Source organism: Euleptes europaea, chromosome 6, assembly GCF_029931775.1.
Source record: "Euleptes europaea isolate rEulEur1 chromosome 6, rEulEur1.hap1, whole genome shotgun sequence".
In the NCBI taxonomy this organism is placed as follows: domain Eukaryota; kingdom Metazoa; phylum Chordata; class Lepidosauria; order Squamata; family Sphaerodactylidae; genus Euleptes; species Euleptes europaea.
In genome coordinates this window covers 108,839,557-108,858,153 of record NC_079317.1, presented here as the reverse complement: position 1 = coordinate 108,858,153, position 18,597 = coordinate 108,839,557, and the positions used below count along the sequence as shown (strand labels likewise).

The 18,597-nt window shown below is 48.2% G+C and overlaps 1 protein-coding gene across 1 annotated transcript in view; it reads left to right on the top strand.

Annotated features, from left to right (window-relative positions):
- The first annotated feature begins 1,835 nt into the window (after positions 1–1,835).
- Positions 1,836–18,597, top strand: part of LOC130479655 (indian hedgehog protein-like) — a 291,094-nt gene continuing 274,332 nt past the window's right edge. Inside the window, exons 1-3 of the mRNA XM_056852048.1 lie at positions 1,836–1,939; positions 8,649–8,858; positions 16,953–17,091. Coding sequence (XP_056708026.1) covers positions 1,892–1,939; positions 8,649–8,858; positions 16,953–17,091 — 397 coding nt within the window. The 5' untranslated portion in view covers positions 1,836–1,891. The remainder of the gene's footprint in view (positions 1,940–8,648; positions 8,859–16,952; positions 17,092–18,597) is intronic.

The following is an 18,597-nucleotide window of genomic DNA, read 5'->3' as shown; positions in this document are numbered from 1 at the left end:
AGGGTACTCAAAGAACTTGCAGATGTAATTTCGGAACCTCTGTCCATTATTTTTGAAAAGTCTTGGCAAACAGGTGAGGTGCCAGAAGATTGGAAGCGGGCAAATGTCCCCATCTTCAAGAAGGGGAAAAAGGAGGATCCGGGTAACTACCGACCCATCAGCTTGACTTCTATACCAGGAAAAGTGTTCGAACAAATCATCAAACAGTCCGTCCTTGAGCATTTAGAAAGGATGGATCTGATCACTAAGCCAGCACGGGTTTCTCAAGAATAAGTCATGTCAGACTAATCTTATCTCCTTTTTTGAGAAAGTTACTACCTTGCTGGATCAGGGGAATGCTGTAGACATAGTTTATCTAGATTTCAGTAAGGCTTTTGATAAGGTTCCACATAGTATTCTAGTTGACAAATTGGGAAAATGTGGGTTAGATCCTATTATTGTTAGATGGATCTGCAACTGGTTGACAGATCGTACCCAAAGAGTGCTAGTTAATGGTTCCTCGTCCACTTGGAGAGAAGTGACTAGTGGAGTTCCTCAGGGATCTGTGCTGGGCCCTGTGTTGTTCAACATCTTTATAAATGATTTGGATGAAGGAATAGAGGGGATGCTCATTAAATTTGCAGATGATACTAAATTGGGAGGGGTAGCAAATATGGTAGAAGACAGAGCCAAGATGCAGTATGAGCTTGACAGGCTTGAGAAGGGGGCTAGAACTAATAAAATGCACTTCAACAAAGACAAATGTAAAGTTCTGCATTTAGGTAGGAAAAATCAAATGCATAACTATAGGATGGGGGAGACTTGTTTGAGCAGTAGTGTGTGTGAAAAGGATCTTGGGGTCTTAGTAGACCAAACACTGAACATGAGTCAGCAGTGTGATGCTGTAACTAAAAAGGCAAACGCAGTCTTGGGCTGCATCAACAGAAGTATAGAGTCCAGATCACGCGAAGTGATGGTATCGCTTTCCTCTGCTCTGGTTAGACCTCACCTAGAGTACTGTGTTCAGTTTTGGGCACAATTTAAGAAAGATGTAGACAATCTGGAACATGTCCAGAGAAGGGCAACAAAGATGGTGAGGGGTCTGGAGATCAAGTCCTATGAGGGAAGGTTGAAGGAGCTGAGTATGTTTAGTCTGAAGAGGAGAAGACTGAGAGGGGGTATGATAACCATGTTCAAGTACTTGAAAGGCTGTCATATAGAGGAGGGTGCCGAGTTGTTTTCTGTTGCTCAAGGAGGTCGGACCAGAACCAACAGGTTGAAATTAAATCAAAAGAGTTTCCGTCTAGACATTAGGAAGAATTTTCTAACAGAGCAGTTCCTCAGTGGAACAGGTAAGCTCTCCTTCCCTGGAGGTTTTTAAGAGGTTAGATGGCCATCTGTCAGCAATGCTGATTCTGTGACCTTAGGCAGATGATGAGAGGGAGGGCATCTTGGCCATCTTCTGGTCACTAGGGGTGTGGAGGGGGGAGGTAGTTGTGCATTTCCTGCATTGTGCAGGGGGTTGGACTTGATGGCCCTGGTGGTCCCTTCCAACTTTATGATTCTATGAGGCTTTTTAGAATGATATCTTGGTGCCAACTTCAACTATTCGAATAAAGACTGTTGCATAAAAATCCTGATCTCATTTCAAAAGATACTCCCTTGGTGGTATAGCACATGCTTTTGGGCTCTGTGTTTGCAGTTCACTGATTTTGTAGGAACGAGTTTAGTTTAAATCAATCATGTGAGAGTGAATTTAATCACTGTTACAGGGATGGAGAATGCTGAGGACATGGAAACCCGGCTGCTTCTGCAGCCCTGGGCTTCTGTTTGCTTCGTGGAGACCCCGCTGATGGCCAAGGCTTATTTTGAAGATGCTGGCTATGCCTTGCTCCTTTGCGACCTCAGCAATATGTGGTATGAAAAAACAGACACTCAGATCATACAACAGAGGTCAAAGGTGAGTATTTGACATCAAAGGTGAGGTCAAAGGTATTGGTTGCAAAATATGTACATGACTATGGCTGCAATCCTAAAAGGGGTGTGTGTCAAAACTCCATAGGTGCCGGTGTGGCCCCACAGTGGCATAAGGGCCCATTCAACCTGGGATAAGGGTCACTTATGCCTTTGCGGGTGGCATCCACGCCGGCACCGGGACACGACGCAGTGGTGTGGGGCTCAGGCTCTTGCACTGCCTTCTGGCAGCATTCCAGCAGCACAATTCCCCATGCCAGCATCCTGGGAGGTGTTCCTGGGGGCGGAGCTGCCTTTCGGCACCTTCACAACCCCTTTTGCCCTGGGAACGCCCCCTCATGCGGCGACGTTGCTATGACACCTTTTTTGGTTGCGCAGCCTCGCCGAATTCAATGGGCCCATTCCCCCCCCTGCATTTATTTTCCTTTTTTGCAGCCAGGAAGCCTCTGAGGAGGGGGGCATGGCTGCACCACTCCCAGCTATGACAGATCTACCCCAGGATTGGGCTGCCCACCTACCTCAGCAGCTGTCCTATTAGTTGAAACAACAATAGTTAGAGAAGCGATTGAGCTTGCCAAAGAAAGTATTGCATATTCTCGCTCTGAGAGAGAAGGGCATCTATGATCGGGTGTTTCGGCTTCGCTTGCTTCGGGAGGCAGGGCCTTAAAACTTTCACTCCCACTTCCTGTCTCCTGGGAAACGCCCCCTTCTTCTCCAGTTCTTTCCTGCCTTGCTTATCGGGAGAGCGTGTTTGTTCAGCTCTCTGCAGCTTCTATAGGAAAGGTTATTCACTTATCTAAAGGCTATTTCTTATCTACATAATTCTAATCTTATCTATCTATTCTATCTTAATCTAACCCTTTTTTGGCTCTCTTCACCTCTGGTTAAGGGATCGCTAGAGGTTTGCGGTCGAGTAGTGAGTTCCCGCCAAAGCAAAATGGCGGAGGGTCGCCCCGACCATTACATCATCCAGGGCGATCTGGATCCCTCTCTACTTAGACCGGCAGCAGAAGGGGACCAGCCCTCCTGTAGCTATTTATCAGACGCTAAGAGCAAAAATAAAGTCGCGTCTAGAAAAAAGAAAACTGGGTCGGCGCACGGGAAAGCGGCGAAACGCCTCCTCAATGCCCCCCATGTCCACAAGTCCCCGAAGGTACTGAAAATGAGTGCATGCCCGCTACAGCTCCAAGGCGCTCAGGGACACACAGCGGCACCGAGCACTCCGTTCCCAGCCCCTGTAAAAGCACACAACGGCCACGTCCGTTCCATCTCTAAGCCGCGGTGCGGAGCACACAGTGGCTGCTGCCGCTTCGACTCAAAGAGACAGCGCCGCTTCAACCTTGCCGGGGCCAGCAGCAGAAGCCTCCGTCGGTAACGTACCTACACCCCCGGTTCCTATGGGAGCGGGGGGACTGGAACTCTTAAGGGCGGAGCTGGCTGCTTTAGTGAGGGATTCCTTCGCTGAGGGTCTGAGAATGGTCAGTTTGTCCTCCCCGACCCCTTCCCGCCGTCCATCTACTTCGCGGGAACCTTCGCCGCCTTGCCACCGAAGGGGCGCGGAATCGTGCGCCAAAAGTAAAAAGAGCAAAGAACGCCTTTCAAAGGCTAATCTGAAGGCTCACTCCGTTTCCGTCTCTGGCCGCAGGGAGCCCGATACCTCCCCCTTTTCCTCAGATGATGAGGAAAGGGAGAGAGAGGAAGGGAGTACAGAGAACAAACAAAACAGAATTTTTAATGCAGATGATTTTCCTTCACTATTGGCTAAAACGCTGGCTGCCTTAGATCTATCCGAGGAGGCCGCAATCCCCTCTACTGAAAAGAGAAAAGGGTCCAGGGAATTTTTTCATATGAATGATTCCCCTTCTAATTTCATCCCTGTTCCAGATTACTTCACTGGACTAGTTAAAGCCGAATGGGCCAAGCCTATGGGGGGGGGGGGGAAGCGAGCCCCTCAGATGTTCAAAACGTTTTACAACTTGGCAACTGCCTCAGCCGACCTGCTTCGGGTCCCCACAGTAGAATCCCCTGTCTCAGTCCTGCTATCTGCAGACCTGGCAACAGAAGAGGGCCAGGTAATGATTAGAGACCCTGTGGATCACAAGGTTGATCTAGCCTGTAAGCGTTCCCATGAAGCCTCAGCGCTTCCATCACTTCAGCCTTAGTCTCTAGGGTTGCAATAGTGTGGGTCAGGAAGTTGGGCCAGCTTATACCTGAAGACGATAGGAACGCCCTAGAGGGGGTTTCAAGAATTCTTAAAGCGGTCTCCTGCTTGGCCGACTCCTCATTGGATACCATGGTTCTCTCTGCCAGAGCCATGGCCACTACGGTGGCCGCTAGGAGAGCCATGTGGATCTGCCCCTGGCAGGTTGGGAACCGGTCCAAAATAGTGCTGATGGGCTACCCATATCAGGGCAACAAGTTGTTTGGGGAATCATTGGATTCTATCTTGGTTGAAACCAAAGATAAAAAGAAGGCCCTCCCCAAAAGCCTAAGCAGGGACTACAAATATCACAACCAGACCCCCTTTCGGTCCTTTCATACCCTGTCGCGTTACAGACCAGACAATAGAAGAGGCCAGTGGAACTCACATCGTGGGTCCTTTCGCAGGGGAGGTCGCTTCTCCAGGTCCTCCTGCTTCGCCAATTCCCAGGCAGATAGAGGGGACAAAACCCCACGTCAACCCAAACAATGACGCCCTCCTGCCGCCTGTGGGGGGCAGGCTCAAATTTTTCCAGGAACAATGGTCCTCCTCCCATCCAGACCCCTGGGTAATGAAAGTAGTGTCACTGGGCTAACAAACAGAATTTTTCCGAACCTCTCCAGACCGTGTGGTGCCTTCCCCACGTCCCATGAACAAGGAAAAACGACTCAGAACGTTGGCTGCCATTCATCACCTCGTGGACATACATGCCATAGAAGAAGTCCCTCTGTTGGAGAGACGATCCGGAGTCTACTCTATCTTCTTTACGGTGCCAAAAAGAGACGGCAATTGGCGAGCCATTCTCGATTTGAAACTTCTAAACAAATTCGTCTATCGGAAAAAGTTCTGCATGGAGACCTTGAAGTCGATCTCAGAGGCCCTCAGACCGGGAGACTTCCTCACTTCAGTGGATCTCAGGGAAGCATATCTCCATATCCCGATTCATCCTTCACACCGCAGGTTTTTGCATTTCCAGTTTCACCATCTACATTACCAGTTCACAGCCCTCACCTTTGGTCTTACCTCCGCACCACGAGTGTTCTCCAAAGTGACGATAATGTTGGTGATGCTAGCACACGAGAGGGGCATAAGACTCCACTCCTACTTAGACCTCCTGATTTGTGCTTCATCACAACGGCAGAGCCAAGACCACACAACTATTGTGCTGCAGATGCTTGCAGACCATAGTTTCCTGACCAACTTCGAAAAGAGTCAGCTGACACCTTCACAGCACATCCGACATCTAGGCATCTACATCAACGCCTCCACCAACCTGCTCATCGTACCAGAGGACAAGATCTGCAAAATATGCTCCATCTCCAGAAAAGCGATCGCTGCCAAGTCATCTCGACTAATGCGGTTGGCCAAATTACAAGGCATGATAATAGCCTGCATCCCATCTGTGCAGTGGGCCCGACTGCATGCGAGACCCCTTCAGGGTTTCCTCAACACTTACCAAAAGGATATCACGCGGAAGCGAGACAGACTCCTAGTCATTCCGGAACAAGTGAAGTCCAGCCTCATCTGGTGGTCGGATTCCAACAACCTATCCAGGGGACTACCTTTCATCAGGCCCACACCGACGGAGATTTTTACCGATGCCTGCCTCTCGGGATGGGGAGCCACTCTCCTGGGTCGGCTGGCTCAGGGAGTATGGAACTCCAGAGAAAGAAAACTTCATATAAATGTCCTCGAGACAAGAGCCGTCCTGAAATTCTTTCAGTCCCAGATCCGGGGTGTGGACCTCCTAGTCACGACAGACAATGTGGCCACAAAGGCTCACATCAACAAACGGGGGGGTCCCGCTCTGCGGTACTCAGCAGGGAAGCCAGACGATTGATGCTATGGGCCGAAGCCAATCTGTCCTCCATCGCAGCAGAACACATTCAAGGGATCTTGAATGTGCAGGCTGACTGGCTCAGCAGGGAAACCCTGAACAAAGCAGAGTGGTCTCTCCACCAAGAAGTGTTCCGCCAGATGTCCCTGCGATTTGGTCTTCCAAAGAGATCTGTTCGCGACACAGGGAAACCATCAACTCTCCAGGTTCTACTCCAGGTACCAGCAGAGCGGAGTGGAACAGACCGATGCACTAGTGGCTCCATGGCCCAGAGAGCTTCTCTATACCTTCCCCCCGTTACCCTTGATACCTCGGGTGTTGCGTCGCATACGGGGCCTACAGGCATCGGTGATCCTGGTGGCTCCCTATTGGCCTCGACAACCGTGGTTCCCAGTCCTGAGGGAACTGTCCACCCAGGAAACATGGAGACTACCAGACAGGGAAGATCTTGTACATCAAGGTCTGATGCTTCACCCCAACCCAGGATGGTACAAGCTGACTGCCTGGGCATTGAAAGGGACAGGTTCCTAAGCCTAGGCTACTCTCCAGAGATTACAGAAACCATCTTAGCGTCTCGGAGACCTTCGACTATTAGAATATATAACTCCTCTTGGAAAGCCTTTGCGAGGTGGAGCCGACGCAAACGCATCAACCCTCTAAAACCACGTGTCTCAAACATTCTGGCCTTTCTACAGGACGGGCGTAAGCAGGGACTGAAGGTTTCCACACTCTGCTGGCAGTTGGCCGCCATTGCCACCATAGTTCCCAAGGTCTCAGGGTTTCCGATTGCCAAGCATCCTCATGTCCAGGCCTTAATCTCCCCACCCGTCATCCATAGGTTTCCGACATGGAGTTTACATACGGTCTTAACAGCATTAACCAAACCTCCATTTGAACCCCTTCGCCAAGTGGAGCTTACTTGGCTCCGCATGAAAACACTATTTTTGACAGCTGTCACCTCAGCATGAAGGGTTTCAGAACTTAGCGCCCTGTCGATCAGACCAGGTCTGTGTACCTTCCATACAGATAAGGTAGTTTTGAGACCAGACCCATCCTTTTGCCCAAAAATTAATTCTAGATTTCACAGGGAACAGGAAATAGTGTTGCCCTCCTTTTGTCCTCATCCCAAAACATTAAAGGAAAAAGAATGGCATTCCCTAGATTTGAGACGGGCTCTGCGAATTTACATTAGGCGCACAGGCCCTTGTAGGACTTCAGATGCCCTCTTTATCAATCTCGCCCCACCCAACAAAGGAAAAGCCATGTCACGGGCGGCGGTTAGCAGAACCATCATGAAATGTATATCTCAGGCATACACACACAGTAACCTAGCAGTTCCACCTGGAATCACGGCCCATTCAGTCAGGAGTGTGGCCACCTCTACGGCCTTTGACCGCCTGGCCCCCTTGGAGGAAATATGCAGGGCCGCAACGTCTTCCGCCTCCACATTCGTTAGGCACTATAAATTGAACCTATACGCTTCGGCGGATGCCGCCTTTGGCAGGCGGGTCCTCCAGAGCGTATTACAGGACGTCTAATCCCACCCTATAGGGGACAGCTCTGGTATGTCCCAATCATAGATGCCCTTCTCTCTCAGAGCGAGAACGAGCCTTGATTACTTACCGTGAAGGCTCCTTCTGCTCTGAGATACGAAGGGCATCTCCCCGCCCAGACGTCCTGGATCAGTTAGTGCTATTAAGGGGGATTATTCTGATGTTAGACAGTACTCGTTAGTTCTGTTTCTCCCTTCTCTGCCTTTCGTTATCTTGTTAGTCCATAACTCATACCTATATATACTGTTATTCCTTGTTGTTCATAATCTGTTTCTTTCTGAGTTCCTTCCTTCCTGGGGGACTTACATATGAGCCCATTAATTTCTCGGAAAGTTTTGAACTGGAGAAGAAGGGGGTGTTTCCCAGGAGACAGGAAGTGGGAGTGAAAGTTTAAAGGTCCTGCCTCCCGAAGCAAGCGAAGCCGAAACACCCAATCATAGATGCCCTTCGTATCTCAGAGCAGAAGGAGCCTTCACGGTAAGTAATCAAGGCTCGTTCCCAGGTATACAGCATTGTACTTTAAGTGCTTGGAAAATCCTCTCAACAAAAGCATACCATTTGAGAACGTATGTAATCTGTACAGATACTATTGTTGTCTTTTAATAAATGATTATTTATCCTAGGGATGTCAATTTAAATTAATTAATTGGACATGAATGTATGTTAACAAAAATGTGCAGAAGTCTTGCCAGAATATCTTTAGTGTGCTTTCTAGGATCCAGTGAATAGTGCACATACATTACTCAGTCTTTGGGAGGGAGGGAAGAATAAGAGTTGGTTTTTATACCCCACTTTTCTCTACCTTTAAGGAGTCTCAAAGCAGCTTACAATCACCTTCTCTTCCCCTCCTCACAACAGACACCTGGTGAGGTAGGTGGAGCTGTGAGAGTTCTGAGAGAACTGTGACCAGCCCGAGGTCACCCAGCTGGCTTCATGTGGAGGAGTGGGGAAACCAACCCAGCTCACCAGATTAGAGTCCGCCGCTCATGTGGAGGAGTGGGGAGTCAAACCTAGTTCTCCAGATTAGCGTCCACCTCTCTTAACCACTGCACCATGCTGGAGTTATTGCTCCCTGCCAATGCTATCTGATTTTTGCCTTTTCCAGGATCTAAATAAGCGACTGACAGCTCATGTATCCTCCTTCTTGAACTGCCTGCGCAGTCTAGTGTGTCCCCTTTTGGAAGGGCAGCCGACCTGTTCCACGTCCTTCTCCTGCCAGCTCAGCCCGAGCACACTGACTCTTCATGTGAAGAGTGAGCTCTCAGGGCTGCCTTTCTACTGGGATTTCTACTGCTCAGCGGCACCTGTTGAGATGGTGAGTTGAGCAAAGATGCTGGAGCAGGGAGGAGGGGAAGTTTGATGCTTCATTGGCATTACAGCTTGTTTTCTAAATTTCTCAGGCCATGGATAGTCATTGTGTTTAGTTGACAGAAGATAGGATGTTTGGTTGAGTCTACCTGGGGCGTATAGTGTTCTAAACATAAGCCAGCCAGACATATGGATAATGAAAGCAGCCCTAGCTATCAGCTAAGATCTGAAAGCTGACTGTTCCCTTCCTAGTCATTGTTGGAACTGTATGTGTCAACTGATTGGCAGATGCACTGGATTTGCTAACTCAGTACCAATTATGGGTGATTTTCTGAGCACCTTGACACTACATTCAGGCTTGGAAATAGCACGTTTTTTAAGTTCACTTTGATCTCTCTTGATGCACGCGCTCTTTTCCTAGTTCAGATTGCCTGCCTTTTGTTCTGCATTAATTTTGGTTGCCTGTCTGCTTAATGCCTCTGGCAATGAGAAAGTGCATAAGTGATGTTCAGCACAACCAATGGAGAAAGTCCAGAAAGTCAATAAAGATTTCACCTTACACCATTCAAAAAGTTTTTAAGATAGGATTATCCAAATGTAAATTCCTTTGCTGGAACCAAACTAGTGCTTTTAAACTATAATTGTCTGGGAGAAATTATTCTAAAATTAATGTTTCCTTACCAGTTAAAGTTCATTCCTTGAGATCAGCTAATTTAATAGCTCTATAACACACGCTCTTAATTACAGCCCTCAGGCCATTTAGACGCTGAGTAAAACAGATGAAAACACAAATACAAAATTAACTGCATAAAACCTTTCTATACATCACTTGTCTTAAAATACCTATTGTCATGTATTTAGTTGGTGGAAGGTGGATGCGAACTGTTGAACTGCTGAACTGTTGAACTCGGCTGGGCTGAGCTGTGTTGAGCTTGAGGCCCTACTCCAGGCTCCGGTGTTTGTTCTTCCTACTGGACTGTAGACTTTGGGCCATCCAACCACGGACTTGCAGTTGTGGCTCCGGGTGGTTGGGAATTGGTATATAAGTTGTGTTGTTGTGCAGTTAGCCAGCTTTTCCCCCTCTCCTGTCAGCCCTTGGCCCACTTGAACCAAAAACCACATCAGAGACAGTCAGGTCCAAAGAAGCTGGTTTTACTTGGTCAAAATAGGTTAACAGAGCATAAAGAAAAGGGTGACAGCTATGAGGCTGCCTGGCTGGAACTTGGTATTATAGAAGCACTTGGAAGGCGAGAGATTACATATCATAAACAAAGCAGTGTTCCCAGAGCTTCAGAGTTCAGTAGGCATAACAGTAGGCATAACAGTCCTTGAATCCTTCCGGAGTTCAGTAGGCATAACAGTCCTTGAATTTGGTTGGCGGGAAAGTGAAAGTAAATGGCAGGCCTGACATCCTGCCCCCCTTAAGGCCCCCTCCCGTCTTGCAAGGGGGACGGTCTATCCGGGTAGGCAGTGTGGAAGGCAGTCACTAAGGACGGGGCAGAGACATCCTGTGCACGCACCCACTCATCGTAGGCAGGGGGGAAGTGCTTCCAGCGAATTAAGTACTGCAGGGATCCATGCTGTATACGTGAATCTAGGATTTTTGATACTTCAAAATGCTCCTCCCCCCCCACCATCACGGGCTGCTCGGGAGGTGGCTCTGGGTGCCAGTCCGAAGAGGCAACATGAGGTTTAAGGAGGCTGACATGGAAGACAGGGTGGATACGTCTCAGGCTTGACTTTGAGGGCTGCAAACGTGGCTTCACTAATTAAAGTGCGACCGCAGCCAGAGTCAATAAGTGCCTTGACAGGCAGTTGGGGACCCCCTTTATAGTGTTGCAACACTGCATCTACATAAACAGTGGTTTCCACTTCACTCACCTTGACGGGAGCTTTGGGTTTAGCAGGAGATTCTGCAGGGGTCTGTGGAGACGCTCCACTCACCACAGACCGAATCCGTTTTTTGACAGATCAAGAGGGGTTTCCAGGTTTAGAGCTGGAGAATTCCATTGATCCTCATCAGAAGAAGGAGAGTTGTCCCCCATTGGGGCACTTGTAATCCGGGACCCTGCGGGGTCGCCTGGTGCAGAAAGGTTAGCCGATTCCTCAACGTGAAGTGCAGAGGGTGTGGGTCGTCCCGGCGCTGCGGGTGGCCGCGGTGCCTCTGCGTTGAGGTCTTCCTCGACCTCGGGGTGGCATGCTGGGGCGAGTGGTCTCCGGTCGTTGAGGACAAGTCGCTGCAAAGTGGCCCAATTCCCCGCATACGAGGCAAGCCCCCCTCTGGAACCTTGTTTCGTGATCCTGAGACGGTCGCGTTGGTTTCCGCAGGCTGGGGATTGGTGCTTTGGACGGGGGTTTCTGGGCGGTCTTGTCCTTGTTTCGTTGCCGGACCAGGGAAATGAAACGCCGGCGGCTTTCAACTTCTTCAGCCAGTAAAATCCAATCTTCGAGGGTGTCAGGATCGCCCTGCATATACGACCAGTTCAAAATGTCAGGGTGTAAGGCTTCCCTGAAGTAGTGGATTAGGGTGGCTTCTGGCCAGTCTACAATTCTACTGGCTAGTCTCTGGAATTCATCTGCAAACTCTCGGACTGGGGAAGAGCCCTGCCTGAGTTGTAGAAGTTCTGCTTTTGCTCGTTCTCCCATAAAGGGGTCCTCAAACCGTCTCCGCAAGGCAGTCATAAAATTGTTAAGGGAGCGGATAGAACGAGATCGAGTGTCAAATTGGAGGACCATCCAGTCAGCTGCTTTCCCCGTCAATAGAGAAGCTACGAAACGAACCCGGCTATCCTCTGTGGGGAAGAATTGCCCTTGTTCCCGCATGTAACTGTCCACTTGATGTAGGAAACAAGGTAGAGTCTCGAGTGAGCCATCGTAGGTCGTTTTCAACCGGGGTTGCTTCCATGGACCGGGCATGGGTTGTCCCGGCTGTACGGGTGCCCCGGGAACTGGTGCGACTGGCACTCCGGGGACCAGTGAACGGGGAGATTAGCTGGTGGTTGAGCTGGCACACCCGGCTGAACTGGTGGGTGAGCGGGTGCGGCGGGACCAGGAAGAATGGGTTGCGCTGAAGTCACCAGCGCCCGCTGTAATCGTTCGTTTTCCTGGAACAAACGTTCCATTTGACCCTGGAGTCGGTCTACACGATCGTATAACTCCCGGTTTTGAGCCCGCAATAAGTGCACCTCGTCCTCAGGTCCACCCGTCCGATGTGCCCGGCTGGCCCGGAAGCCCGTGGCCCATTGGGAGCCGTCCCCATATAAGTCCTCCTCGTCGGAATCGTCGGATCCCCGAAGCCGTTCTGCGAGGCGCCGCGCACGTTGGGTGGTGCGGGACGGGGCAAAAGCCGGGAAAAACGTTGGTCCCCACGAAGGGCCGGTTCGACCGGGGTCTTTGGGGCGCACATCCGCCCAAGCTTGTTCCGCCGCCAACTGCTGTTCCCTTTCCCGTGCGGCCTGAACTTTGGCTGCCGCCTCCGCCGCCACAGCTGCTTCTCTTTCTGCAAGAGCTTGGGCTGCCTCGAGCTTCAGGGCAACATCTGCAGTCACAAGCAGTAGAAGTTCTTTTTCCAAGAGGGTGAGGAGCGGTTCGGACTCCCCACCCAACAGCGGTTGAATCTGGACCGCTAGCGCAGGTGCATTAGTCCCGAAAGTTGGGGACAACAATTGTGATAGAGTGGCTACCGTGGTATCCTTCGTTAGTTCCACGAACAGAAGCGCCGTTTGGATAGCCATCCGTTTCGCCTCTGCTTGACAGTCGGCTGCATTCGGCACCAAAGAAAAACCTGCCGGCGGGGCCCCTGCCATGGCACCTGTGGAGTGAGTCTCACGAGTAATAAGTTTATCCAACAAATCAGTTAGTATTTGTAAATCCTCCTCCGCCAGTTGGGCTTCATCCACCAACCGATCAAGGGCTTGGAGGTCTAAACAAGCGTTAGCATCCTCAAGTTCAGACATCCAAGGAGAAGTCACTAGAGAACGCCACTGGGTCTGTATTAATCCATTCAGACGACTAATCTCCGTGCTAGTCCTGTTCAGTTCAGCTACAACGTCCCGTACGAGGTTGGGATCGTCTTCCAGGGTTCTTCCAGGAACCCGCAACTCGGGGATCACAGCCGGCGGGTCTGGGGCGAACCACACGTGGCAGCCCCTGTTGAATCATTCGGAGAGCACTCTCCTCACTCCCATCCGAGTGGCAGGCGAACACTCCTGGGCTCCAGCCTGACAGAGGAATGAAGGTGATAGCTGTCACAATGTCAGCCCTTGGCCCACTTGAACCAAAAACCACATCAGAGACAGTCAGGTCCAAAGAAGCTGGGTTTACTTGGTCAAAATAGGTTAACAGAGCATAAAGAAAAGGGTGACAGCTATGAGGCTGCCTGGCTGGAACTTGGTATTATAGAAGCACTTGGAAGGCGAGAGATTACATATCATAAACAAAGCAGTGTTCCCAGAGCTTCAAACAGAGTTCAGTAGGCATAACAGTAGGCAAAACAGTCCTTGAATCCTGCCGGAGTTCAGTAGGCATAACAGTCCTTGAATTTGGTTGGCGGGAAAGTGAAAGTAAATGGCAGGCCTGACATCTCCCCTGTTAGTTGAATAAAGCGGTTGGTGTTGGAACTCTGTCTCCGAACTCTGTTTCCTACGCATACATAATACCTATAGTTGAAAGGTTAGACTATGAGTGCATTATGCACTGGATGTTATCTCAGCTCATATTTTCATTGCAGAACACAGAAACTTCGCCACAGAAACAGTAGTTCCTTGGTCCAGCCCCTGCCAATAAGCTTGTTAGAGTTTTCCGCTCTAAGAACATTTTCTTATTGGGTAACAGAGGTTCCAGTAAATCAAAGTGTGCCTGTACATAGCCTATACAGTGGGAGAACACATGAACCAATGTCTCAATCAGATTAACGGAGGAAGGATAAAATCTACAATTGGACGGAATGTTTGTATCTTCCTGACAGGAAGGCAGATGGTAGCATGTTAAATCTAGCCAGCGTTAATGCATGGCAATATCTTGGAACTGTTAATATAGATAGATAACATATATTGATATGGGATCACTGGAGCTAATAGATGTGAGCACGCACTGCACGCTTTAACCAATGTTTCTTGGAAAACAATATCCTTTATACGGTCATTAATTACTAAACTAGCTTTACATAACCCCATGGATTTAAAAAAGGGAGGGGAAAGACCAAAAGTAGTCAACTTCTCATCTATTGGGTTGAGCCAAGTTGGCATAAAAGGATCATTCATTAGACTGTGAAGAAAATTGTTCTGATGACTGATAAACAAAAGTCAGATTCTAAATCAAAAAGCTGCTAGCCAGGCCAAATTTATAAGTGATGTAAGACCATTTTCTGATCCAAAGGCCATAGAGGGTACGCATCTAGGCACCTTAAGAATTGTTCTCATGAACTTGAATTGAATTAGTTTGATAGGAGTAGCCGAGTACCCAGTCCAGAGCTGCATATAGAAGCTGGTTAGTAATCTTAGTGGTAAATAGTTGGGGGTGGGGGCTGCTGGAGTATACTGTGCTCCCATCATAATTTTTTAAAATGATTGCTGCAACCTCCCTTTAGCCTTAAATAAGAAAAATTCAATATGAAATCTCCAACATAATTTGTCATTTATATTTATATGACCAAATTTGTACAATTTTATATTCTGCTAACACCCAGCTATTTAGTGGATGAGATACAGCTCTGAAGCAAATGATTTTGGTTTTATCAATATTTATAGACATTTCATTTTCAGAACAATATCTAAATAATGCCCACAATGCTCTTTTTAATCCGACCTTGGTTAATAAAATAATTATCATATCATCTGCATATAATATTGTAGAAATTCTTTCATTGCCCAGTTTAGGAGCATGTACATAATATAATTTTAAATTTGTTAGACCAGACCTTTCTTACTAATTGAGTGCGTAATCACTTTAGAAGAAATTCTAAAAGGTTTATCTAACCAGACAAAAATCTCTTATTAACTTTTCCCAGCATGAAAAAATACCAAGATTTATTAGTAAATAGGAAATTGCATATTTTTAAAGTTTTCTTTGATCCCTCTCAATGTCATGTGCTCTTTCCCTGTTGCTGATTGCCTTTCTTTTGTTCTGTATTAATTTTGTCTGCTTGCTTGCTTAATACCTCAGGTAATGAGGAAGTCATTAAAGATGTTCACTGCAGTCTAGGTCAACTCTCAAATGCTTAAGGACTGTCTTTGCCCAGATAAAAGGATGAATATTCAACATGTAGTTTTGGTAGATTGGTTACAGTTTTGTCATGCATGCAGCAGGGGGCGCTGCATACCCAGGTATTGATCCTTCTTGGCTTACATGCAGTTGGTTTTTACTGAGTTCAGTTACTGCTGGCATCTCAGAGAAATATACCCTCTTAAAGATTGTTACAGCTGTGCAAAACCTGAAGATCTTTTTGTGATAAGGGAGTAGACTGGAGTTAGTGTCACTTTAAAAAAGGCACTAGCATTTTTGGTATTAATGATCATGTGCATTATCTTGTCTATCCCCTCAAGTGTCAGGTGCAGCCCGGGCTCTGACTTACTCTGGTGTATGTACCAGTAGCTTATTAAACACTTTCACACACACTGAATAATGCACTTTCAACACACTTTAGCGATCTTTTGCAAGTGGATTTTGCACTTCACACTGTAAAATCCAGTTACAAAGTGCATGGAAAGTGCATTATTCAGTGTGTGTGAAAGCACTAGATAAGCTGGGCTTTTTGCTATTGCAGCACAAACTACCCTGCATTTCCATCTATTAGTGTCATGGTTCATGGTGTAGGAAGTTGCCTGGGAAAATTGTATGATATAAGCATAAGGTATATCCCATTGCTCACCCAGGGTGGTAAGCAGCTAGTCCTTCCACAAAACAAGCAAGCTTACCTCAAGGAATCCTGAGAAAAAGCTCTGAGTGAGCATGTAGTTTAAGAGATTAACAGTGCAATCCTATACAGAGTTACTCCCACTATAAGAATATGATTGTTGGCAAATAGGGTCCAATCAAACATCTACCCAGCCCAGAGTCTGGCACTAGATGCATCAACGGAATTGTAGCAGTCCCAGGTGTTGTGCCATTTAGTGTTTGCTTCTACAAATATATGCTGTTGGGAAAGCGTTTTTTCCTTGCTTGTGATAATCAGGGAGGATGTAGAAGGCCGGATCTTGGTCCACAAGTGAATTTTTTCTCACTTTCCAAGAAGGTGTATTTCTTTTTTCTATTCAAAATGGAATAGGATTCGCTAGAACTTTTTCTGGAGCAGATATACCTTGCCAATAGACATAACCAGGATTGAGCATGAAATCCAGAGCGCTGCAGCTGGGTAAAGGCAGGTATTGACAGTAAAGATAAATTTTGTCTTTGAATATGTTTCTTTCCTTGAGCTGCAGTGCTGAAGATGTGGTGATTCTACAGTAGTTTACATAGATAAATACTTCTAATGCAGCCTTCTGGGAGACAGGAGAGAAGAGGGGGATAGGTCTCATGGTGGCTACTAGCCATGGTGATGGAAGGGAACCTCCATGTTCAGAGGCAGTAAACCTGAGTACTAGTGCCAGGCGGCAATATCAGGGGAAGGCCTCAGCCTCTAGGCCCTGTTGTTGGCCCTTCGGAGGAACTGGTTGGCCACTGTGTGAGACGGGATGCTGGACTAGATGGACCACTGGTTTGATCCAGCCAGGGCTCTTCTTATGTTCAGGCCTGAATCACAGTGATAACCTGCAGCTCCGTAGTATCCCTTATATTTTAAATAGCATGTTGATCATCTTGCTGCCGAGACCTCTGCTGGCAGACAACAGAAAGGCAGGAAGCTCCAACTGTAAACTGAGGACCAGCATAGTCCTGACCATGTGTCAAACTGGGATGGTACATAACAGAGATGCTTCCCCCCCCCACCTGCAGTAGACCTTTGCAAAGTTCTCACATCCCCCTCTGCTCCAGTGTGCTGTCGGTTGGGAAAGCGCACGGCTTCACTGGCTCTTCAGACATTCTTGAACCTGGTTTGAGTGAGATGGTTGCTTGCCCCGGACCCTCGCTGCTTAACCCTTGCCCTCGCTTCTGTGCCCTGTACCAGGTATCCCGCCACCTTGTGCGACCCCTGATGGCGATGAGCCTGGCACTGCAGAGTCAGGTGCAAGAGTTGGCATCTCTGCTGCTCCAGAAGGACGCAGAGATTGAAGACTACCGGGAGAGTGGGGCTGCTCTCAGTCGAGGTGAGGAGGGTGCTAGCTGTACTCCAGACTGGTTTGGGATGCTGACTTGCTTCCTTCCTTGGTCAGCCTGGCACAGTGTGTTCATCTTTTGGGCATTACTCAGCTGGATCTGTGCAGCTGCTACAGACCAGTTACCAGAAGCTTTGGGGTCAGTGCCCTAAGGATGGAGAAAGCTGGACACTGACCAGTAGCTTAATTCCTTGGAGGACAGCCAAAGTCCATCCTTTCCTCTGAGTGTGTGGCTGGGATCCAGGAGGCTGGCGCGGGTGTCAGCTAGTCAAGCCTGAGTGGAGTCAGGCTGTTTTTTCTCATGTGGTGAAAGAGCAAATGTGGGCTCCTTTGACTTCCCCTTCCTCGCGTTTCAGCCGAGCCTGGATGTTCACTGCATGTTTTATAGTGGTGGTGGGCGTCATTCCTAGCTTGCTACAGCCCAGAGAATGGATGGGTCCTTGTCAGTCAAGTAGGAATGGGTTATGCCAGTGATGCTGAGATCAGGGTTTAGTTCCCTGAAAGACAGGATAACACCATTCCTGGGGGGTGGGGGGTGGGCGGTCGTCATAGCCACTCTGTCTTCACCGACACAACCAGGAGGGATAGCTATTATATAGCTACATATACTCCCTTCCCTAGCCCATTTGTGTGGAAAGTGTCCCAGGGATGCTCAGCTGATGCAGCCTGGGCCCCCTCCCAATCTCCTTGAGCTAGCGGTTGTTCCCATTTGTTGTCTGTATAGACCTGTAAGTAGCTTCTGACTGTCAAACAGAGTTATGTGGTCATCCCCAGCTTCCCCTTTTGAGGCTATCTAGTATTTTATAGGATAAGCATCAATAAACTACTTTGTAAGCATAGGGCCTGTGTCAGGTTCCTTGCAGTTATAGATTACCAGGCTTGTACCCTCATCAGGGTGTCTGCTGCTCTTTGTTTTGGTCAGGGAAAGCTGAGTAAAGATCCTAGTTTCCTTTCTTAATGATTCTTGGGGGCAAAATTTATATCCTTCTCTCCATGATCAAGAGGCGTGACCTGCTTTCTCCAGGCAAATCTGTGTACACACGCACACTGCAGTTTGCTAGACAAAGGTGTTGTAATTGATAGTTGAAAGTATTAAAGTAATGATGCCAGTCCATGTGTGTGAGAGACTTCTCATAGTCTGGTTCTGTTTTGGTCTGAAGTGACAAACCTGAGTGGAGCCAGGTGTTCCTGAAGTACATCAACAAGAGATTGATACCCTGCGCTGGGAAAGGCAATGGCAGACTTCACCATAAACATAGTCTGCCTAGTAAATGTCATGATGTGACATCACCCCATCGGTCAGTAATGACCCAAGGCTACCTGTGCCTTTACTGTCTCCACAGGAAGGAGCGCTCCTTTCTCAGAAGGGAAGTACATGCAATGGTGGTTCAGTTGTCCTCAGTGACCGTGTATGGGACCACTGGCTTTTTAGAGCCACTGCCCAGCAGCTGGGTGCAAAATTATTTTCTCTTCTTGAAAGATTAATAATAAAGTGAT